This window comes from Peromyscus californicus, unplaced genomic scaffold (genome assembly GCF_007827085.1).
Source record: "Peromyscus californicus insignis strain IS unplaced genomic scaffold, ASM782708v3 Scaffold_6__1_contigs__length_162567912, whole genome shotgun sequence".
Lineage (NCBI taxonomy): Eukaryota > Metazoa > Chordata > Mammalia > Rodentia > Cricetidae > Peromyscus > Peromyscus californicus.
The window spans coordinates 154,359,304-154,384,576 of record NW_026294584.1 but is presented as its reverse complement, the minus strand read 5'-3'; the positions used below and the strand labels follow the sequence as shown (position 1 = coordinate 154,384,576).

General features: G+C 39.8%; 1 protein-coding gene across 7 annotated transcripts in view; it reads left to right on the top strand.

Annotated features, from left to right (window-relative positions):
* The window catches only part of LOC128098586 (solute carrier organic anion transporter family member 1A5), a 90,369-nt gene that overhangs the window by 45,388 nt on the left and 19,708 nt on the right, over positions 1-25,273 (top strand). For 5 of the 7 annotated variants that reach the window (XM_052719878.1, XM_052719877.1, XM_052719875.1 and 2 more), the window contains 5 exons: positions 239-380; positions 2,584-2,716; positions 7,623-7,729; positions 11,808-11,954; positions 24,886-24,984. In XM_052719878.1, the coding sequence (XP_052575838.1) occupies positions 239-380; positions 2,584-2,716; positions 7,623-7,729; positions 11,808-11,954; positions 24,886-24,984 (628 nt within the window). The remainder of the gene's footprint in view (positions 1-238; positions 381-2,583; positions 2,717-7,622; positions 7,730-11,807; positions 11,955-24,885; positions 24,985-25,273) is intronic. The other 2 variants (XM_052719879.1, XM_052719880.1) reach the window with 2 other exon arrangements.

The window sequence follows — 25,273 nt, the reverse complement described above, 5'->3', positions numbered from 1 at the left end:
TCTCACACCTCCTATTTGCTCTCTGAGTCTCCTGGCATCTCCCAGGCGCCTAGATTCTCCTCCTCTTCCCCCATACCTCCTGCCTAGCTATTGGCTATCCAACTTTTTATTACCCCAATCACAGCCATAAACCTTCACACAGTATACAGATATCCCACAGCACTGTTTTGTCAACAGATAGCAGATATGTATTTGGAAAACAAAGTCCTTACTTTTTCTTAAATATTTTTCTTCCTAGATTTTTCTGTTGGCATTAACATGGGCATTTGTATCCAAATCACTATCAGGAACTTATATGAATTCCATGCTCACACAAATAGAGAGACAATTTGATATCCCGACATCTACAGTTGGATTTATCAATGGGAGCTTTGAGATTGGTGAGTGATTTTCACATTTACTTATTGTTATATATTGATATTCTCTCCTTATTTCCTGCAGTAGATTATTTGGTATGACTGAGTTACATCCTTCCTGATATGATTGAATAGCCTTGTTTGGGTGTGAAGAAAATACTTATTCAAATATCCCCATGATGACACCTAATTTTTGCCACATACCCTGACATGGTTTCTTTTTTCTGACAAGTGGCAGAAGATTTAGAGAATTAATATTTAATTCTATCACTTGATAACTCAAAGAGACACTAAGCACTTTTTTTTTTTTTTTTTGGCATTTTACAAGGTTGCTGTGGGAGCCTGGAGAAACTGAAGAAGAGAGCAATTGCTTCTCTTCCCCTACTGTGTCTGTGAGGTTGGCAGCTCTCCACTCCTAGTCACCTGTATGATGAGGGTGCTTTCCTGTGTTTGAGTTGTGTCAGACACAATTGCTAAGAAGAGTGAATGAACTTTAGCCCCTGATTTAATGTAAAGAACTGAGATGTGAGATTACAAAGGGTGAAGGAGGGAAAGATGTTCTCTTTAGACAAAAGATGTGAGCGATCTTGGTGCTTCTCATCTCTAGTTTAATCTAAGTTTTTACTTCCTTCAAGGTGAAATTGCCTTTAACGTATTTATTGAAAACAGCAAAGAAAATCGGGTTGGTGAAATAGCGAACCCACACTGAGAATGCTCCATCCTCTCTCCAGTGTCACTCTCCTCAGTGCTTGCTCCGACCCTTGTGTCCTTGGCCTTCACAGTGCAGTCAGGATGAATGCCTTCCATAGACCTTTCACAGATTCAGTCATGTTCTAGTGTGTTAGATGCAGCAAGTGCAGCCCATTGGTTATCCAAGGTCTACGGGACACACTGTGCTTGGGAAGACAGTCTCCTAAAGGAGGAAAGGTTTTCCAGATGGGGAGGTGGAGAGGTAAATGTGAAGGGGGGATTTGTGTAGAAGGTAAAGCATCAAACGGTTTGTGTGGGGACAAAGTCAGCCTAGTGTTATGGGAAGGTGGAAGAATGCTTTTCCTCACAAACAATAGAGATTTCAGACAAGATCCTTGTGTTCTGGAGGGTACAGCTGTAGACTAGCAAGAGGCACAGAAAGTTCAAACAGTGGGTGTCCTGGGACATTACCTTCTGCATGATGACCTCGGCGACAGGGACTTTGGAAATAAAGAGAAGCTGCTATAGGGTAATAAGGATATAGATGTGGGACACACCCTCATCCAAAATAAAGCAACATCTCTTCTACTTAGATAGCAGACTAGAGAGAAATGGAATTGGAAGAAAAACAAAGTCTTTAAATATCTCTCAAATATTTTCGATCACTTAGAGATTTGCTAAGTCATCAATGAAGTTTGTTTGAGTTTTCTGATCTTTCCTTTATGTATAGTATGATCATCGTAAATTTCTTCATCAAATTAAAAATTAGTGCCTTGTAGAGAACTTACTGATATATTGGGTTCTATTCAAATCCTTTTTTTAATGTGCATAATACTGATGATTGGGCCTAGGGCCTCCCACACATGAGGCAAACACTCTACCACTCTATCCCAAGCCCCTTTATTTACTCTTTATTTTGAAGAAGTTCTCAGTAAGATGCACAGGCTGGTCTTGAACTCACTCTGTAGCCCAGGCTGATTTGATCTTGTAGTCTTCTTCTCTTATCCTCCCTGTGACTGGCGATGGCAGGTCTGTGCCACCAGGCCACACCGGTTCTTTCATCTCTTAACATCTTCATCAAAGGCCTCTCTGTCAGAATAGTGTTTCCCACTGAGTTTCTTTAAACCTAAGCATTCTCCTAAACCACAGATGAGTTTTTGGTTTGACTTTTTGACATGAGAGGAGAGGTCAGAGGTGACGTGCAGGCTGACAGCTGCTTTTGTATCTATTCCCAAGGGCTGGATAATCCTGAAAAGAGCCCTTAATATTCTCCAGAATGGAGGAAAACCTTCCATCAGGGTCATAATAGACCAGGGAAGGATCACACACACACACACACACACACACACACACACACACACACACACACACACACACACACACACACACGCAATGCCCAAACCTCCCAAGCACCCATTCCTATATCCTTAAGGTAGTTGTTTAAACAATGAACCTTAGAGTCCAAATGCTGGAGAGGCTGTTGACTAAGATCTGCTATTACTTTACTGAAACAAGCACTCTCATTCCCCTCTCCTAGGAAACCTTTTGTTGATTATATTTGTGAGTTATTTCGGAACAAAACTGCACAGGCCTATCGTGATTGGTGTCGGATGTGCGGTTATGGGCCTAGGGTGTTTCATAATATCACTACCTCATTTCTTGATGGACCGGTGAGTATTCCATTCTTTGATGTTTTAGGTTCAACTTTTCCCTACAGGAAATGAAGTTCAGAATTTTGTCTCTGCGAGGAGCAATGTTCCCCCAAAGTTCAGAATGCTAATATGGAAATTAGAAGTTATGTTCTCCACTCTGCTGGTGTGATCTGTGACTCTTGCAGCCTGGGTCCATTTCAGGTCCCATCCTGTCCATTGTGAAGTGGGAATTTGAGACATTGCTTTCATGAAGTTGAGACACCTGAACAGATTCTCTGAATCTGTCAAAGCTTGTGCTGAGTCCTTCATCAGGACTATTTAGACCCTACAGTTACAAGGGGTCTACAGTGTGACATAATCATGAGTCTCCAAGATATAGACTAATGCCAAGACTGATTTTTATTTTCATGTTTACCAAAGTGTTCTATACAGAAAATTATAAAAGTGAAACTATGTTGTGTCCCCCCACCCACTTTCCTGCTTTCTGGGGAAAGTTTTCAGTTCTTTCTTTTTGCCTATGAGTCTTGTTTGTTTTTAATATCTTAACCTTGAATTATATATGAAATACTGCTTTCCACCATAGGATCATGCTATTCTTTGTTATGGAGCTCAATTCTTTATCTAGATTGAATACTTAGCTTATGTCCCCATTAGAATGACTCTCTGAATCTCTCACTGTCTCCCTAGCCCTCACAGGCTGGCAGGGTGCACGTCCCTCAGAACAGGTCAGGGCTGCACCATTGTCCCGGGCATGCCTCTCACTGATGTCTGCTGTTCTCCACCTGCCTCTGAACTGCAAACCTCTAGGCCAGCTCAGTGCCATTTCCTTGTAATTCCCCGTCATTCTTTCCTTACGAATTTGTCTGACTTCTTCCCACATCTTCTTCCTCTTCCTCCTGCCTCCTCTCCACTCTTCTTCATCATTTCCTTCTTCTATCTTTCCTTTTGTTTTTAAGATCTTTCATCAATTTGATGTGGTTGGTGTTTTCCCTGCATGTATACATGTGTACCATGTGTGCATCTGGGGCCCACAGAGATCAGAATAGGGTATCGTTTCCCCAGGAAGTGGAGTTAGAGATTGTTGTCTGTTATCATGTTCTAACTCCTGTGACTGGTTTCTCTTTTAGCTCCACTGTCTGACACTGATGATGATTGGTTTAAGTCCTTTGTCACCTCCATCAGGTGCCTTCAGTCAGGACAGTCTGTAAAGTTTTTGTACTTTTTTTCCTCCTTTCTACTTGGTGATAACTTTCTCCTTCTCCCACTCTTCTTCAGCTCCTATTTGAGCACTGGCATCCTAGGTTTCATTCATATCTTGTTATCTTTTTAATTTCATGTTTTTTGCATCTCTTAGGTACTTCCTGGGAGATTTATCTTTGTCATCAGGCTCTTGGATGGGCTTGTCACCCAAGGACACCTCTCTACTTCGATTATCTCCTCTGAGGGGACATCTTGTTATTTTCTTAAGAATTGAGAGTCTTTTCTTGTGTGACTCTCTTCATCTGTCTCTTTTGTCTCTGGCCCCTTCAAGTGTAGCTCTTGTTTGTCTTTGACTTATTGTAATAGAGTGTCCCCCATAGATGGCTGTTGGTTATTGGTTCATATTTAATTGAGAATTACAATGGAAAGCTAACTGGAAATTTTGTATACAACTATAGACTTGGTTAATGGGAGTCTTCTGTCTTTTTCAGTAGGATGAATTAAAAGGTGATTCAGCTGGGCTGGGTGGTGATTAAATTGGACTGGGTGGTAATGGAGCTGGACCAGGTAGTGATTGAGCTGAAATGGCTGATGATTGAGCTGGACTGGATGGTGAATAAGCTGGACTGGCTGATGATTGAGCTGGACTGGGTGGTGATTGACCTGAACTGGCTGATAACTCAGCCTGACTGTGTGGTAATTGAGCTGGACTGTGTGGTAATTGAGCTGGACTGGGTGGTGACTGAGCTGGACTGGCTGATTTTGAGCTATCTTGGAAATGTGTGTAACTTGTGATCCTAGGTAGTTATTCTCTGCACTTGCTAAAGAGGTAGAAACTGACTACCATCTAGAAAGGAATGGGAACATCATCTTTCAGTGTGTGGAGTTTTAAAACATAATGATCCTCCTTTTTGTCCTGTGTCCTCAGTGTAACAGTTTGGCTCCTCTCCTGTCTGTGAGCATTTCTACTTGGAAAGATGGAGGATGAGTCTGAGGATCTAGCTATTCCTTATGTGCACTTTAACCCACACTTTAGACTTTGCTTTGTGTGCCCAGCCAGGCCCTGTATTAGTAATTTTTTTCGTGCAACTTTCAATAGAGACCTGGAACATACCCTGTTACTCCCCAAAGCATGATGGTTATATTTCCCTTACCTTCTTATTTGGTGGCCATTCTCACATCCATATCCCAAACTCAAAATTTGATTGAGTTTAAGTTGTCTACACTCTCAGTCTCTCACTTACAGTTTTTTTTATTTTTATCTATTTTGTTGTATATGTTGTGGTGGTGGAGTGTGTGTGCTTTTGTGTGAGGTCAGGAAACAACTCTCAGGAGTAGGTTCTCTCTGCCTACTCTGTAGGACCTGGAATGCAATCTAAGTTGTCAGGCTTGTACACAAGCACCTGTACACATGGAGGCATCTGGTATCTCACAAGACTTTTGTTTTTATTTTCTTTGAAACAGAGTCTCATTTAGCTAAAGGCGGCTTCAACCTCACTTTGTAGTTAAGGATAATCATAAACTTTTGATCCTTCTGCCTCTGTCTCCTGAGTGTTGGTGCTATTGGTATGGACCACCATATCTTGTTTTATTTTGTGCTCAGGATCAAACCCAGTATTGGTGCATGCCATGCACCAATGTAGCAATTGAAATCATCCCCATATTTGGAGTTCTTTGTTTTTGAGGAAATGAGCTTTCCTCCTTTTTTTTTTTTGAAACTCTTTTCTGCCATTTTATTGTCAATTGGGGAAAAAATGGACCTTGAGTGAACAACTGAACTTTAAGTGGATAATGAACTAAATGCAGGATATTTTTATCTTCTCAGTTGTTTTTGAAGGGAACTAAAAATTTGTGCATGGAATATAAAAATTATTTTTTAGTTTCTATTCTATTCAAATCAAATCAACAAATATTTTACTATTATTGTGTTTTCCAACATTCTCCCAAAGGTAATTATTTTTTTTTTGAAACTGACATGCCTCATGGGATCATGAGTAGACACATAACTTTGTCCACACTTCACTGGCCAACTCTGTAGGGATATTCAGGCAGTTGTTCTAAGGGAAAGTGATTCTGACTTCTGTGCTATATTATGCAGAATAGAAATTAGAATTTTTGGCAAGTATAGCTCCCTACTCATGGAGAATTCAGCAGCCTATGATTATCTCTGATGGTCTCTTTTCTAAAAACACTTAGAGATAAATCCAGCATACCTACAATGGAGAGGGGCTTAGCTGGAGACATTCTCCTCTACTGTTGCATTCTGTCATTTCTTTCTAGTACAAGCTGATCCTTGGTGATTTGATCGAGTTAAATGACCACAGTTTATTAGCACTTTTGGTCCCATGGCACAGTGTTGTCAGGTGATGGATTCTGTCATCTCTTTTTTTTTTTTTTTGGTTTTTTGAGACAGGGTTTCTCTGTGTAGCTTTGCGCCTTTTTCCTGGAACTCACTTGGTAGCCTAGGCTGGCCTCGAACTCACAGAGATCCTCCTGGCTCTGCCTCCCGAGTGCTGGGATTAAAGGCGTGCGCCACGGATTCTGTCATCTCTTGTTATGACATGTGAACATTTTCTTCTGTTGGGCTTAATGAATACATGGGAGAATGATTGTTTGAGGAAGGGTAGGACCACAGTTCAGAGAACATAGAGCAGGTATCTTGATTTGTTGTGTTATTTTGTGTCTTTCTAAAGCTTTTATCATCTTAATTCTACATTAGTTAGTTTCTTTTTTTCTTACTTTCTTTCTTTATCTCAATTATCTCTAAGAAACAGTCATTTAGAAATCACAGAGGGGGCTGGAGAGATGTCTCGGAGGCTAAGAGCACTGGTTGCTCTTTCAGAGGTCCTGAGTTCAGTCCTCAGAAACCACATGATGGCTTACAACCATCTATAAATGATATGATGACATCTTTTGGCATGCAGGTAAACATACAGAGGACTCATACATAAAAATATAAAGTTAAAAAAGAAATCACAGAGCATTGACATTAGAGAATCTGAAAGCAATGTCACCTACATGTAGAGACTTGAGAGCTAACTGCAAAAGAGGGGCACATTTTTGGTGATTATCAAGTTCTTTTGACAATATTGGTTACTTACTTTTATTCAATCAAGTCATTGTTTTCTTTCTTTCCTTCCTTTTTTTTTTGAGACAAGCTCTCATGAAGCCCAGACTGGACTCAAACTTGCTTCTTAGATAAAGATGGCCTTGAGCTTCTGATTCTCTTTTCTCCATCTTTCAAGTGCTAGGGCAAGAGGCATGAGTTACCACAACCAGCTTATGTAGTTCTAGAGTTTAAACCTAGAACTACATGTCCACCCTAATGATCTCTCTCTCTCTCTCTCTCTCTCTCTCTCTCTCTCATGTATTTGTGTATATATGTGTGTTGCCTCTATGTGTGTGTGTGTGTGTGTGTGTGTGTGTGTGTGTGTGTGTGTAGGTGTTCAAGTATAGAGATCAGAGGATTCCTTTATAGAGTCATTCCTCTCCTTCCACCATATGTGATTTCCATGGATTGAACTCAGATAATCAGGGTTCTGCAGAAAGTTCTGCTTATCTTGCTGGCCCTGCAATAGGATTTATGATGATGACAATGACTGCAGTGGAAATGTGTCTGTATAGGTTCTGGATGCTATGTTTTCAGGGAAGCAGGAGTCAGTAATTTGCAGATGCTCTCATTGCACTCAGATCCTCACAGCAAATGTTTCCTGTGTCCACACAGATATGAATATGAAACAACAATTTCACCTGCAAGCAACTTGTCCACAAACAGTTTCTTGTGTTCGGGAAACAGAACCCAGAACTTAATGCCAACGCATGACCCAGCAGGTTGACTAATGTTTACTCTTTTATGAAGGGCTTTGAATGTGACACTGGGTTTAGTAGGGATGCAAGACAAATGGACAAACTTTATTTCCCTCTTCAGGAAAGGGAGTTATATAATAACATAGAATGCTCTGCCTCCTGAGTTTGAAATACTTATTAAGACTCCTTTGTTTCTTAAAGTGGGTATTTTAAAAATGAGCCAAAGGTATCCACTGCAGCACCACTGCAGAATTAGTCCCATAAGTGAAAATGACTTAGAAAGATGGATTTAGACACCTGATGATATCTATGTGATTGGTCTAATTTGGTTTTCTGTTGCTGCAAAAACATGAACTAAAACCAACTCAGGTAAGATAAGAGTTTCTGTAGCTTACAAATTGCAGTCCATCATATGGGAAGCCATGGCAGGAACCTGGGGGTAGAGACCAAAGCAGAGTTCACCAATGAGTCTTGCATACTGAATTGCTCAGCTACTTCTCTTATATAGCATAGGCCAATCTGCCCAGCCCTGGCACTGCCCACAGTGATTTATGCTGTCTTTCATCAGTTAACCAAGAAGGAAATGCCTCATAAACATTCATTCCCATAGGTCAATCTGATGAAGGCAGTTCCTCAGTTGAGATACCCTCTTCTCTGGTCTGTCTAGATTTGTGTCAAGTTGACAAAAACTAGCCATCCCAGTGATTGTACAAATAAGAAATATAGCCAGAAAGAAGCTTCTGTGGTTCTATGCTGTGCACCTGATGTACCATGGGAAAGCACATGCCTATGTCACATTTCAGAATTCCTTGATTATCCACAAATTCGTCTTTCAGTCTCCTTTTCCCTCTTTAACAGATATATTACTTTGCAGTTCAACCAAACAGTGGTGTTCCCTTATCCTAGGGGCCCAGGCACTGTGGTCCTGGCTCCTGCCCTTCATATGCTATATTATTAACTTTTACATCACTATGATCAAAACCTCAAAGAACAACTCAAGAGAGGAAAGATTTGTTTTCACTCACTGTCTTAGAGGGTTCATGGGAACTTGGCTCCATGTTTATGGATAGAATATCATGGTGACATGAGTGTTGGGTGATGCTGTTCTTCAATTCTTGGTGGGCAGGAAGAATGAAAAACAAAATACAGGAAGTGGTGAAGTATAGCCTTTATGGACATGCTACCCCAATGACCAACTTCCAATTAGGTCCACCTGCTACCTTTCAGTACTTATCAATAGTTCCCGTCTCATAACTCCATCAACAGATTAGCTCATTAGCTCTGATGATATCAGAGCCATGGTGACCTGTCTCTGTACATGACTCACAGACACAGTCAGATGTTGGGTAAAGGTACTTACTGTATGTATGTATGTATTAGTTACTTCTCTTTGACTTTGACAGAATACTATGACCAAGCAAATTTATACAAGGAAGAGTTTATTTGTGCTTATGGTTATAGGGCAGTGGTTCTCATTCTTCCTAATTCTGGAATTCTTTAATACTGTTCCTCATGTTGTTATGACTCCAACCATATATTGTTTTCATTGCTACTTCATAACTATAATTTTGCTATTATTATAAATGATAAGGTATAGCTATATTTTCAGATGGTCTTAGATGACTTCTGTAAAAGTGTCATTGGACCCTCAAAGGAGTCATGACCCACAGGTTAAGAACCACTGTTCTAGAGGAGTGAGAATCAATCATGGTAGAGGGAAAGACAGCAGGAGCAGGAGTGAGGAGCTCACATCTTAACTATAAGCATAAGGCAGAGAGAGCAAAATGGAATTAAAGTGAGACTTTAAGCCTTTGAAGCCCATCTCCAGTGACAGTCTTCCTCTACCTCCCCAAAATGCACCAGCTCCACCTCCCCGAATAGCACCAGCTCCACCTCCTCAAATAGAACCATCAGCTGGAGACTAACTATTTAATACCAGAGCCTCTGGGGGATATTTCCATTCAGAGAAGCACATCATTTTTATACAGGGCTGGGTTGGTTTCTAGCACTGACATCAGATTACTCACAACCCCTGTCACTCCAGTTCTGGGGAATTAGGTGCCCTCTTCTGGCCCTCTTTGGCACCTGCACACATAAGTTGCACATATGCACATGAAGGTACACACATTTATATATACATTTATAAAAAGTATTAAAATTGTTGACTTTTCAGCGGACCTGTGCAGATCTTGTCTGCTGCACCTAGGAACAGGATTTGAGAACCTAGAAGAATGGGGCAAATACAGTCTGATGCTGAGACAACCTTGCTTTAGTTTCAGTGGACTCTATACACGAATGAAACAATGAAAGCAATGGTCTCAAGAGGGTCGTTTGGGATCAGAAACACATGTAAATAAACATCAGTAAGCACATACTGTTAACAGAGCAGCCCTTTCCAAAACTTTCTCAGGACAGGCCAGTTTAAACACAATTGCCTGGCAATACTATAGATTATATCTGGGAAAGCGTGAAAGCAAGGCAGAGGGCATATCCAGATTCAAGGCACACTGACCAGGTTGGCTTCCATAGCTATGTTCGCCCTTCCAACAAGAATCAACATAACTTATAAATTGAATATAATTGTTTGTCACAGGCAGCACAAAATAATGTCTATGAACAATCTGGGGAATGAAATGCACTTGAGGTAAAGGGCCCTCTGCCTTTGTACCTGGAGCCTCTCTCACAGTTCCCCAGGGTATTGTTCACCATGCATCATTCTTTTGGCTGTGTTCCAAAAAAACTCACAGATGCTAAAGGACCCAACACGTCTCATGGACACTTAGTCTGGAGCTGTCTCAACAGAATCACCTCAGGCCAGACATCTCTATTTTATCATGGATCCATGCCACAGAAATTGTAGCAGTCTCCAAAGCTTAGACTGTCACTGTTTCCGGGAATCGGTAGAGATCAAAATAACTTGAGAATCAAAGAGCAGCCATCTCTGAATCTCTGAGCCATAGAAACCCTCTAAGCAAAGCAACCAGAAACAGTGGCCTCAATGGTAGCCTGTTCTCACCTCCTGCACTGACCTTTGAAAAACCTCCCCTTGTGCACCTTGCATTATGGTGGATAAGTTAAAATCTTTCCATGTGCAGAGCCCCAGCAAAGCACTTGATTCTTCCAGTGTCTGATACTTTCAGTTCTGCCTTAGAGGAAGGTTGAGAGACTCCCTGTGATCTGTAGACAGAAATTGTTATGTTTATCAAAGATAAGAATCTGAATTCCTAGAGATGAAAACTGATTTTACTGAACAAGGAGTAAGTAAGAGTTAAACCTCATGACCCAGTTGTGCTTAGAACTTTTATGAGCAGCCTCTGTTCAGTCCACAGTTCAGGGTACATTGTCCTTCACTTCCCTGAAAATACAATGTCCAACTTCCCTAGGGAGTGGAAGTTCATTTAGCTTAGAACAAACTTGGGAGGTACATGAAAACCTTCAAAGATGCCTCCTTTTGCCTTTCAAGTCCATTTGGCCTAGTTTGTGTTATTCCATTGGTTATCTGCTATTCAATCTGCTGGTTGATAGCAAAAGATGGAATCTATAGAAAAAATATATGTTTACTATTCAGCTAATTATTTAGTTTCTATAAAGTAATTGAGGCTGGCGGTATTCAAACTTGCATTAATGTTCTCTGTGTTGTGTCAATACAGCATGAATTGTCAGAAATATATGTACATGTGTGCTCCTTTTTCCTTCCTCAAAGTTGTGGAGGAGTGAGGTAGTGCACATATTAACTAACTGGGTCCCTGGAAGTAAGGGAAAGTCCTCGTTTTTACTGTTTTCCTATTTTGCTTGTGTAAATTCTCACAAGCAATGTGTTGTCACTGAATACTAACTTGGAAAGGGGTGTCTATCTTTAGAGTCATCTCTCCCACCCAAGTGGGAATTGGCTCCAGCACAGCACTTTTACTCAATTGCTAAATATTTTTTCAAATACGCAGTAGGGGTGACCCCTTGTTTCACAGCCAGCATAGTTACCTAAGTCATTCGGTGGTCATCATGGGCTTGTGACTTGAGAAAGGCTTACAGAAACTTTTGATTTAATTGTCAGTAACACTTGACTGTCAAAATATTCATGCTATTTTCTCTTGTTTTAATGCAGAGTGTGTGAAAGAAATTAAATCATTAATGTGGATATATGCAGTAGTGGGAAATGTTATACGTGGAATTGGTGAAACTCCCATTATGCCCTTGGGTATTTCCTACATAGAAGATTTTGCTAAATCTGAAAACTCCCCTTTATACATTGGTAAGTGTCTTAGTTAGGATTTCTATTGCTGTGATGAGACACCATGACCATGGCAACTCTCATAAAAGAAAAACATTTAATTGGGGTGGTTTACATTTTCAGAGGCTTAGTCTGTTATCATCATGGTGGGGAGTATGGTGCTGTGCGGACAAGCATGATGTTGGAGAAAGAGCTCCACATGCTGGTGTGCAGACAACAATAAGTAGACTGTCTCAGTGGGCATGACTTGAGAACACACGAGACCTTAAAGCCCACCTCCACAGTAACATGCCTCCTCTAACAACCCCAAACTTACTCCAACGAGGCCACAGCTTCTAATAGTGCCACTCCCTTTGGGAGCCATTTTCTTTCAAACTGCCATAGTAAGTTTGAAAAATCAAGCTTTCTGGGAGGGCAGAAATCAGTTATTGATTTGGATGCATTGCGGTTTCCAGGACCATGAGCAGAGGTCATAAGATTATTCAGTGAGGGAATTAAATGGTAGTTCCAGACAAACTGCTTCATCAAGTTGCTTCTCACTGCTGGAAATCCCTGTGATCTGCACACCCTCTGATGCTGCCACACTATCTTTAAAGCATTGGAGATTCACCATTATTTCCTGGAACGTCTTCCATAAATTCAATTGTTTTTTCTATTTTTCTGCTTTTAGCTTCTCATTTTTTCGTCTATTCGTCTATATGTTAGTATGACTCCAACGTTGGCCATTTTGTATCTGTAGGATTTTAAAATATAGTTTTACACTTTTTACTCCTCCCCCTCTCTGTATTTGTGTGTGTGTGTGTGTGTGTGTGTGTGTGTGTGTGTGTGTGAATTTGCATAAAATTGTTGTGATCAAAAGACAGCTTTTGGTAGTTGGCCTGGGGTCCAAGTGAAATCTTTGGGCCAGGTTTCATGGACAAGGGCCTGAGCCATTAGCCTAGCTCTGTAGTGTTTTCTCTTGTTGCATTCTAATAAACATTCTTGCAGTTTAAGCTTTACCAAACATGGTTTTAATCATGGCTTGGGAAGGAGGACTGAGGGGTGGGAGGAGGGAGGAGGTGGGATCTGTGGGTGGTATGTAGAGTGAGTAGAAAATTTCTTAATAAAGAAAAATGAAAAAAAAAATAAAAAAAGTAAAAAAAATTCATGTCTTCTCAGCCATGTTCACCAAGTGATTTCTTGTTTGCCATCTGCTCTCTTTTACCACTTGGAGCTCTGCATCCTGCTTCTCCATGAAGGTGATTGTAGATGTATCCAACCTTCTTATTAAATAAAAAACACAGAACCAATGCAAAGAAGAAAGCCAAGAGGTCAGAGCTAAGAGCTAAAACCTTACCCTTCCTCCTGCGGTGGTCCTACCTCTCCGAACCAGAGCTACCCCTGTGTTAAAGTCTTTATATAGAGTTCCTGTCCTGCCTTCTCATTGGTTGTAAACCCAACCACATGACCACCTCCTCACAGCCTGTCTGTATAGGCCTCCAGGTTTTCCATGATTGGTATTAAGATTAAAAGCATGTGTATCCAATAATGGCTGTATCCCTGAACACACAGAGACTTACCCAGCTCTGCCTACCAAGTGCTGGAATTACAAGCATACGCTACCACTGCCCTGGTTTCCTATGGCTTGCTAATAGCTCTGACCCCCGGGCAACATTATTTATTAACATACAAATAACATTTTAATACAAATAAAATATCACCATATTTCCCCTTTTCTATTTTAATAAAAAGGAAAAAAAGCTTATAACTAATATAAGAAAAACTATATACAAAAGTACAATAACTATATACAATATATACAAGTAATAAATACCTAAACAATGTCTAGTCCATTTGTATTTGACAAATTCAGAGAAAATAATTTCATTATCTATCCTATTTTGGTAAGTCCAAAATGTATCCTAATTAATCTTCAACTATAACTAACTAACCTTCAACTATAACTAACTAATCTTCAACTCCCTCAGAGACCCAAGAAGGAAATAATATTAGCTAACAAAAATAAAAACAGGAAGTGCACATAAGCAACTTCCAAAAAATTTGTGAGTTGACAGAAACAGACAGCTGTCTGGACAGTCACCTGAGGTTTCTCCGAAGTGCTGGGGCATCATCTTCAGCCTATAGGCTTAGCATATCTGACAGACTCATTTGTGAAGTAGGATGTACACAAGGTCAACAGTTCAACCTCACATTGAGTGAGAGTAGTCCATGTACCAGAAACACCTGAATTCCACTAGTGTCATGTCATGATTCAGGATTTTAAATTCTGGAAATTGTTGATGGTTTTTTAATTCAGCTGTTCATTCTTCTTGGCTGTGTATATATGGCTTCATCTCAGCATCCCATTCTTCTCCATATCCCTCCATCAAATGCCAGTCTACTATTGAGAGGCGTGAGCTTAGTTACTCTTCAAGAATAACTGTTTCAGCTGCTGTTCCATTGCACATCAGAGGCCATCGGCCCACTGCCTGTTCAGCTGCCTTCGAAGAAAAGGGCACTGTACCTTTTTCGAATTGCGAAGGCCACTTCAGGGATGGTGCCATATTGTCCTGGCCTCTGAAGATGCCTTTTGATAAAGCCATAATCACACTTGTTTTGGCAAGAATCAGTAATCCTTTGTTTTATGTCCTGTCTGTCCATTTTGTCCTGTTGATTCGAGGATACTTTGTTGTCCAGTGGCTAACTTTTGCCACAATGAAAGTTAACTCCATATGCAGTTTCTTCAATGCCCATATTTTCTCTGAAGTAGATTGGTACTGCCAGGAGCTGACATGTCTCATAGTCATAACAAAAAAGAAAAATTTTCTAAGTTATTAAAACATTTTAAATGCCATATTCTGTAGATCTCTGAAGGGTTTGAAGATAACCTGTCTATCTAAAATATATCTACTCAATCTTGAAAACATACCTAATATAACTACAAGTTCTATTATAATATCTAACTACTAACTTTCATTTCTTTATATCCTAATAGTTGGTAATAACATTCAAGGATCAGAAAATTGCATTACATTGTTAGATGAACGGTACAATTAGAAAAATATATATAACATTTTCTAACAATATCAATTTCAATATATATAATTTGTATACAATATAAAGCAATCCAATCCAATGTAAAGTATTTACATTTTTCTTTTTTTTTTTTAATGAGAACCTTAAATCTAATCTCCTTTGCTTAGCCTTTTTCCTAACCCTTGACAACAACTTGTAACCAACCCCCCTAATCAATGAAAATTATCCCAGACCCAAAACCCATTAAAAGACCAAAAAAACCAACCGCCCCACACCACCTCTTTGGGAATGTGGGCGTCGTATTCTTGAAATTGCTTCCTGCTGGGTATGGGCGAAGGTATCTTTATCCTGAAAGAAAAATTTTAGGTTAATTGTCAAATTCTAGGAAAGGTAAATATATCCTTCGTTATCCAGTCTGTGTATAATGCCAAAATTCAGGGTTTATCTCAAATCCTTATTCAAGTAGTCTTTGAGACTGGATCATCTCAGCTAGCTCTCTCAAAATTGCTCTGAGCACTTTGTAGTTCAAAGCTGATCTGTAGATGATGTTTGTCAGCTTAGTGATGTTATTATTGTCCACGTGGAATTGTTGTTGTTTTGGGGCCCCATCTTCTTCCTGGAGACTTCAGTTGATGTTAGGCCTAACTGTGATTTCCTGCAAAAAACTGATAAGAGACTCGAACACAAAGACTATATATGCGACTTTTTAGAATTAGTTAGTACTCTATATGACCATTTATATCTTAACAAAGTTTAAAATGTATATATATCTATATATATTGATCTTGTAAATTTTGATATAAAATTCATACTTTAAGAAAAGTTTAAAGAATCAGAATAGAATCAAAGAGTTGAGATTTGTAATAGAATAGTCCCTTAATTAATTTGGCTTTTCTCCTGTCCCATAGCAGAAGATGGCTCTTTTCTTCTGGCATGATACAGGGAGTTTGCATTTTCCTTTTAACAACATGCTTGAGTTTAAAGAAGGAGAGAGCCATTCTCCAACTCCAAAGTCAGCTTTAAATTTTAATTGAACTGGGACTATTAGAAGTTAAATAGTGTTAAATCTTTAAAGAAAAACAGAAACAAACATTTAGGAAGACATAAAATTTTTTTAGATAACATACCCATATGCCATTTCACTCTGTTTCTTAGGATAGATGATTTGTTCCTTTTCTTCAGTTGTCTCATTTGTCCAGTGTTCTTCAAATTCCTTAACCTTCATTCTCCTAAAAGACAAAAACAAAAACCTTTCCCCAAGGTTTTTTGGGGATGTTCCTTTTTGACAAGTTATCTGATTAAATGAAAAGGCATGTGTTACTGGTGTAAGTTAGTTTAAATTGGATGTTTACGATAGTTGATGAACTATCACCTCCTCTAATTAAGAGGTCTCTCTTGTTCAAATCGAACCTTTATCAATTTTGATGGTACCCACAGCTTATCTTCTCCTGTAGAAATAAAAGCAAAACCTCGTCCCCAACGTAACACATACCCTGGTTTCCATTCTGAGGTCAGCACATCCTTAAAGTATATAGGTTGATTTAATTCTGTAGTTTTTTCTATTATCCAATGTCTCTCTGCAGCTGTTGTTCCTTTCTCATTGGCATTGAGAAAATTCAAAGTTAATAGAGCATTATGTAGTCTATTTCTGGGGGTTTTTGTTACTCCTTTTTGTTTATTTAGCATATCCTTTAGAGTTCTGTTTGATCTTTCTATAACTGCTTGACCTGTAGGATTATGTGGTACACCTGTAACATGGTTTATATTATAATAAGCAAAAAACTGTTTCATTTTAACAGAGACATATGATGGAGCATTATCAGTTTTGATTTGTGCAGGTATACCCATAATGGCCATAACTTCTAGCAAATGAGTGATTACAGAATCAGCTTTTTCAGAACTCAAAGCAGTTGCCCATTGAAATCCTGAATAAGTATCGATAGTGTGGTGTACATATTTCAGTTTTCCAAATTCTGCAAAGTGAAACACGTCCATCTGCCAGATTTCATTCCTCTGAGTACCCTTTGGGTTACATCCTGCTGGTAATGGTGTTTGATTGTAGAAGGAACAAGTAGGACATTTCTTTATTATTTCTTTGGCTTGTTGCCAGGTTATGGAAAAATCCTTTTTTAAACCTTTACTATTTACATGATGTTTTTTTATGAAATTCTGAGGCCTCCAGCACATTTCCTATCAATAATTTATCAATCTCATCATTGCCTTGTGCTAGAGGGCCTGGAAGACCAGTATGGGATCGGATGTGAGTTATATATAAAGGATGACTCCTTTTTCTGATTGTATCTTGTAATTGAATAAATAATGAAGTTAATTCTGAAGCATCGTGGATAAATTCTGCAGTCTCAATATGTAATACTACTCTTTCAGCATACTGAGAGTCAGTTACTATATTGAGAGGTTCTGAAAAATCCATTAATACCAACAGAATAGCCTACAATTCTGATTTTTGAACTGAATTATAAGGACTTTGAACCACTTTACTTAAATTTTCTGATTTGTAACCTGCCTTTCCTTGTTTGTTGGCATCTGTATAAAATGTACGAACTCCAGATATGGGTTTTTTCCTCACAATTCGAGGCAAGATCCAATCAGCTCTCTTTATAAGATCAATTCTATTGATTTTGGGATAGTTGCTGTTAATTTCTCCCAAAAAATTACTACAAGCTTTTTGCCAAGCTTCATTTTCTATCCATAATTTTTCAATGTCCTCCTTAGTTAAAGGTACGACAATTTCTGCTGGGTCTATTCCTGCTAATTGACGAAGTCTCAATTTTCCTTTCCAAATCAAGTCAGAGATTTTTTCCACATAAGTTTTTAATTTTTTATGTGGTAAAAATATCCATTCCAATATAATATCTTCCCTTTGCATTAATATTCCTGTTGGGGAATGCCTAGAAGGTAAAATAACCAAAATGCAATCCAGCTTTGGATCAATACGATCTATGTGCCCTTCATGTACTTTCTTTTCTACCAAGGCCAATTCTTTCTCAGCTTCAGGTGATAATTCTCTTGGACTATTTAAGTCCTTATCACATTCTAAGGTTTTAAACAAATTATTCAGTTCATCATTTTTTACCCCAACAATAGTTCTTAGATGAGAAATGTCTCCAAATAATCTTTGAAAGTCATTAAGAGTCTGTAGTCGATCTCTCCTAATTTGCACTTTTTGAGGTCTAATTTTTTGAAGTTCTATTTTATATCCTAAATAATTAATAGAATCTCCTCTTTGTACCTTTTCTAAAGCAATTTGTAATCCCCAGCAAGGCAAAATTTTCTTTACTTTTTCAAACATTCTTTCTAAAGTATCTGCATTTGAATCAGCTAATAAAATGTCATCCATATAATGATAAATTATAGATTTAGGAAATTTTTTACGTACCACTTCTAATGGCTGTTTTACAAAATATTGGCACAAAGTTGGGCTATTCAACATTCCCTGTGGGAGAACTCTCCATTGAAATCTTTTAACCGGTTGAGAATTATTATAAGTAGGCACTGTGAAAGCAAATCTTTCTCTGTCTTTTTCTTATAAGGGTATTGAAAAGAAACAGTCTTTTAAATCAATAACTATGAGAGGCCAGCCTTTTGGTAACAGAGTAGGTAAAGGAATTCCAGATTGTAAAGAGCGCATTGGCTGAATTACTTTGTTAATTGCTCTAAGGTCTGTTACCATTCTCCATTTACCAGATTTTTTTTTATAACAAATACAGGAGAATTCCAAGGGCTGGTTGATTCTTCAATATGATGAGCATTTAACTGTTCTTCCACCAGCTCTTGTAAAGCCTGGAGTTTCTCTGTTGTTAAAGGCCATTGCTGAACCCATACAGGCTTGTCTGTTGACCATTTTAAAGGTAGAGCTGTTAATGTTTTTGGAAGATTATCAGTTGTTGTGCCCTGTTCTTGTATGACATGGATGGCTGGTGAGCACTCATTAGAATAATATCTTTTAATATTTCTCTCAGAAACATGTACTAATTTATGATTTGTTTCTGAGATTGGAGGGATATTAATCTGAGTATTCCATTGTTGTAACAAGTCTCGACCCCACAGGTTCATAGCTATGTTAGCCATATATGGTTTTAATTTTCCTTTCTGTCCTTCTGGACCTATACATTCAAGCCATCTTACACTTCGTTTCACTCTAGATAATGTCCCAATTCCTAAGAGTTGAATGTTTACCTCCTGAAGAGGCCAAGTTGGATGCCAAAATTCTGGTGCAATTATGGTAATGTCAGCACCTGTGTCTACCAGACCAGACAACAAAACACCATTTATTTTTATTGTTAGTTTTGGTCTTTGTTCATTAATAGAAGTTTGCCAAAAATTTTTCTTTATGTTTTTTCCTGTATTTCCTATTTTCTCTGTTTCATCATCTCGACTAACATGATTTATTCCAATAGACATTTGGTTATTTAGTTGCTTTGAGTAGGGGTTTCCTCTACAACTGCAGGAAAGGTTTGAACTGGATTTACTGTGGGAGCCTGCCTGAGGCCCCTCTGGGAGTTTCCCGAAGCTCGAGGCAGAGGGTTACCCTGTCTGTCCCTTGTTGATCTACATTCGTTGGTCCAGTGTTTTCCCTTACCACACCTTCTGCATACTCCAGAAGGAAGGGGCATTCTGTTGCCAGTGTTCCTTGAAGAAACATTATTTCTAGGAATGACCTGTTTACAATCCCTTTTCAAATGTCCTTGCTTTCCACATCCAAAACATCTAACATTGCTCAAACCTTTTGAAATTGCTTTTCCTACCCACATATCATCATGGTCATAAGCCTCTACATTAACTGTATCTCTAATCCAATCTTCCAAAGGTGCAGATCTTGCCTTTAACGGCCTAATTATTCTTTTGCACGCTGCATTTGCATTCTCAAAGGCTAAAGATTCAATTATTATCTGACTAGCCTCTGAATTCGGGACCATTTTTTGTACTGCTGAAGTCAATCTTTGTAAGAAATCTGTGAAAGATTCTTTGGGGCCCTGTATAACCTTTGTAAATGACTCAGTTTTTTTTCCTGGTTCTTCAACTCTGTCCCATGCATTCAAAGCTGCCATTTTACATAGAAGTAGGGTTTGGACATCATATGAACATTGTGTTTGTACTGAAGCATATTGGCCTTCGCCAATAAGCTGATCCTGGCAGACTTGTATTCCGCTATCCCTCCATTGTCTTTCTATATTTTTAGCCTCATTACTGAACCACATTTTCCACTGGAGATTTTGTCCGGGTTCAAGAACAGCCTGTGCCAATTCCCGCCAGTCCTTTGGTATAATCCTATTACAAGTTGACCAGGTGTTTAACATTTGCTTTACATATGGGGAGTGCATGCCATAAGATGCTATTGCCTCCTTAAATCTTTGTAAGTCTAACATTTCAACTGGAACCCAAGTATTTTGTTCATTCTCTTCATCAGGTAGCTGCTGTACGGCTACTGGATAAATTAAGGGTGATTGTGTGAAAACTGGCTTTCTTTCTGTAACCTTACGATCCAATTTTGAAACAACTTCACTATTTATTTCTTCTGTCTGAATTTGAATTTCTCTATAATTCATTTTTACCGGTTTAACAAGTTTTTCTAAGACTGTTATCCTGGCACTTAAGTTGACGATCTTTTTAAATAGTAAAATGAGGATAAGAAAAGTAATAAACTGAATAATTCGATCAATATTAATCTTTTCATATAGTTGTTCCATTGTCAGAGTGCCTAAAATTTCAAACAAAGCCCAATTTTCTTCCAATGTACACATAAAGCCCATTTTTTTTTAATGTAGAAAAAAATTCTCTTTTAAATAGATATGTTAATTGACTTACCAAGTCTGGGTAGAACAGTAGAATCCCAGGGAATTTCACAGCCACCTGGTGTTCGAGGTGTGAATCCAGCGAGAGAGAGAGAGAGAGAGAGAGAGAGAGAGAGAGAGAGAGAGAGAGAAAGTGTAGCCGCTTGAGCCAAGTCAAGCCTTGGCTTTACAGGCAGGGGCCCTGTTCAGCAGGGCAGGTCTGAGTTGTTTGAAGCAGTTGCAAGTAGCTCCAGCTGCGGGTCAGTCAGGCCTGGGCCCAAGCTAGGCAGCCGGGCCGCCCAGGCTGGAAACCGGACCTGCCGCCAAGCCAAGCCAAGCGGTTTTTAATGAATTCTTGTCACGTTGGGCGCCAAATGTAGATGTATCCAACCTTCTTATTAAATAAGAAACACAGAACCAATGCAAAGAAGAAAGCCAAGAGGTCAGAGCTAAGAGCTAAAACCTTACCCTTCCTCCTGCGGTGGTCCTACCTCTCCGAACCAGAGCTACCCCTGTGTTAAAGTCTTTATATAGAGTTCCTGTCCTGCCTTCTCATTGGTTGTAAACCCAACCACATGACCGCCTCCTCACAGCCTGTCTGTATAGGCCTCCAGGTTTTCCATGATTGGTATTAAGATTAAAAGCATGTGTATCCAATAATGGCTGTATCCCTGAACACACAGAGACTTACCCAGCTCTGCCTACCAAGTGCTGGAATTACAAGCGTACGCTACCACTGCCCTGGTTTCCTATGGCTTGCTAATAGCTCTGACCCCCGGGCAACTTTATTTATTAACATACAAATAACATTTTAATACAAATAAAATTTCACCATAGGTGATGATACAGAATCATGTCTTCTCAGCCATGCTCACCATACTATCTAGTTTCTTATTTACCATCTGCTCTTTTACTACTCAGAGCTCTGCACCCTACTCCTCCGTGGAGTTAATGACAGTTTCCTTCCTTATAATCCCTCAGCCTAGACAGGGTTCTTCATAGTTTTAACAAATAGACAAGTTCATTCTTTTGGTTGTATTACTTGAAATTATGAGAGAACAATGTGCATCTCTTAGTTAATAACCCCCAACCTCCCGCCCAGCTGCACAGTCTCCCAGGCTCTGAATAATGACGGTGTCAGAGATGAAGAATGGTTCTTTTTCTGGATTGGGACTCCTTGAAGGTCTCCAGGGTCTGTGATGCCCCTGGAGGCCATGTTGATGTCTGTGGTCCGTGTTGCCACCTCGGACCATGTTGATATGTGTGGCCTGTACTGCTGCCTGTGGCCATGTTGATGTCTGTGGTCACTGCTGCCACCAAGGGCTATGCTGGTATCCATGTTTTTGCTTCAGCCAGGGTCCCTGTACATGCCTGTGGCCTGTTTTACTACTAAAGGGCATGGGCTGCATGATGGAGTGTGTGGTCCCTACAGCTGTCCAAGGCCATGTGGATGTCCATATTGTTTGTGCTCCTGCTATTGGCCATGTTGATGTCTATGGTCCATGTTACCACTGAAAACCATGTGGATGTCCATGGTCTCTGTTGTCACCTGAAGTCATGTTGGTGTCCTTGACCCATGTTGCCTCTGGAGGTCATGTTAATGTCTGTGGCCTGTTCTGCCAGTGAGGAACATGATAGTGTCTGTGTTTCATGCTGCATCTGAGGGCTGTGCTATTGATGTTTGTGGTCTGTGCTGCCACCAGAAACTATATGGAAGTCCATGATCCACACTGCCACAGACTGTGAAGAGCAAGAAAGCTTCGTTTTGCAGTGGTGTTGATGACTGCAGACTCACAGTTGAGAAAGAGAGACATAGATGGCTTCTATGACAACCTCTTCTCCCCACAACCACCCCTCCCCGCAAAAGAAAAGAAACTGTCTAGAGAGGAAGTCATTGAAGAGAACTCTTGAAATCTGTGCTAGGGATCCGGAAGTATAGCTCTTCATAGTTGATGGTTTCTGGCAGGAGTAGGGGTGGGGAATCACTCAGTTTTCTTTAGGGCAGCACAAATTGGACTTTGTATTCTTTTCTTTTTTCTTCTTCTTTTCTTTAGGGGAGGTCACAGGGAAGGGGTGGACTTGAGAAGATTGAGAAGTGAATATGATTGGGGTACGTTATGTGAAACTCACAATAAGCAATAAAAAATATCAAAAATGAAGATAGTGATCCATGATGGAGATCACTGGTGGTACCAAGAGAGTGTCTTAGAATTAGAAAGGGTCTGAGCAGAGTGAGAGGTTAGGAGTCAAGGCAGACAACATAGGACAAGAAAGAACTCAGTGGAGGTTGGAAATCTTGTAGGAATCATTGCATAGAAGGCATCAAACAGTGTTAGAACAAGCAAGACAGAAGGTTGGTGTTGAGAAGTCAGGCACACAGAGGAGGACTAACCCATGGAACCACAGGGAAGGAGGAAAAATCAAAATGTAAAGTAACGAGAAGGCAGGAAGTTGAAGTTGTTCATATCTGGTTTTTCTGTGAGTAGGGATGGCTCAGCAGAGATTCTGAACTCGGATAATTTGGGAGATGCTGGTAGTGGTTCAAAGAAGCCAGGTGTGGTTGGAAGGGACCAAGGAAATGAAAACAATAATAAGATAAGAATGAAGACCAGAGTAGATGGGGAAGAGGGTTGATGGGAGTTGGGTGGAGGAAACGGAAGGAATGGAGGGAGGGGAAATTGTGGTCGGCATGTAAAATAAATAAATAAAAAACATGTAAAAAGAAAAAAGAAAGAGGACCAGGATAGCATCCAAGAGAAGTGCTGTTATGAGGTCACATTCTCTCTTTGGAAGGAAGTTTCAAGAGAAGAGCTTTGATGAAGACACATCACAGGAAATTTATCACAGCTCGCACTGCTTGTGAAACTGTGCTAGTTTCATTTCTGCTGCTGTGAGAAATTGCAACTTTGGAGAGTAAGGGGTTCATTTGGCTTACAGTTCACCACTGTAAGTGAACAGAGTGAACAGAGAAGTCACGGTAGCTGGAGCTTGAAGCAGCTGGCCACACCCACAAGAGCAGAGGGAGTGAATTATGCATGCTTATGTCTTTGACTGCATGGTTGTGCTCAGCTCTTTTCCCACTCTTACACAGCTGATGACTCCCCGACTAGGGAATGGAGCCGCCCACAGTGGGCTGCTGCTTCTTCACACATCAATTAACTTAAGACAGTCTCCTGATGACATGCCACAGGTAAACCCATTGTAGGCAATACTTCATTAAAATCCTACCCCCCCATGTAAATCAACGCTGTGTCAAGTTGACAGTTACAGCTACCTATCAGAGTTCCTTTGAAAACAGGGCTATGGAAGCATCAAAATGACCTTGCTCACATCATGGCTTTGATGGAACTGCCTGTGATGGTACAGCCTTTGCCTTCAACTCAGCATAAAAGAGAATTTGGAAAGTGGCTTTGAGTGATAAAGCTTTTGTGTCAATTGGATTTCTATCACTTTAATAAATAACTGAGATAGTAATTTATAAAAATAAAGGATTCATTTGGCTCAGTGCTTTGGAAGTTTTGATCTATGTTGCTGGGCTGTGTGTTTTAGGGGCCTGTCATGAGGTAGCTCATTGTGGTGGAAGGATAGGTGGAGTGAAACCATTCATCTTGTGACTGGGAAGCAAAACAGAATGTAGAAGGGGCTATGGTTCTATTCCAGATGACCTGAATACCCACCACCATGCCCTGCATCAGAAGGGTTCCTTTGAACTCCAGTGGGGGTCCCCTGGGGAAGAAGTCAGTAGCACAGGAGCTTCTGGGGAACATTCCATAGTGAAACAATGGGAGCTTCCTTCTCAATTTTTATAAAAACTAATATATGTACATGCAACACACATGTGTACATGTAACACATACACACACACACACACACACACACACACACACACACACACACACACACACATATATATGTACTTATACATACCAAGCTTAATTTTTCTAATATGTTGGATATAAAAATATCTGAGGTAGTGGGGACTGTAGCTCAGGTGTAGAGCACTTGCTTAGACTATTGGATTTGATACCCAACTCTGCAAAGGAAGAAAAATAAATTTAATATTAAAAACAATTCAATCTCAAGGCTTTTTGTGTAAGCAAATTCTTTGTGTGTTTGTGTAACTTCCTCTCTTTGTTTACTTCCAGGGATTTTAGAAACAGGAATGGTCATTGGCCCTTTGTTTGGACTTTTGTTGGGATCCTTCTGTGCAAATATTTACGTAGACACTGGGTCTGTGAATACAGGTAACACAACACACTGTATTTATACAGTCCATTCCCTAGAGTGTGGGAGAATGCTCCAGAATGCTATGCCACTGCCTCCTTTGATCCTCAGTTGACAAATTATCACTGCTTACAGATTGCAGATCTCAGAGGAGCAGAGACAAGGACAAAATGTCACCTTCTGATAAAAAATCCACCGTTCTCCCAGTACAGTTCAGCCACACCTTTGGTCTCAAAATATTTACTCACATAGTTTTTTCTCAATGAGGCAGTCACTGGGGAAAATGAAACAGATCTTTCTGTTATGTGA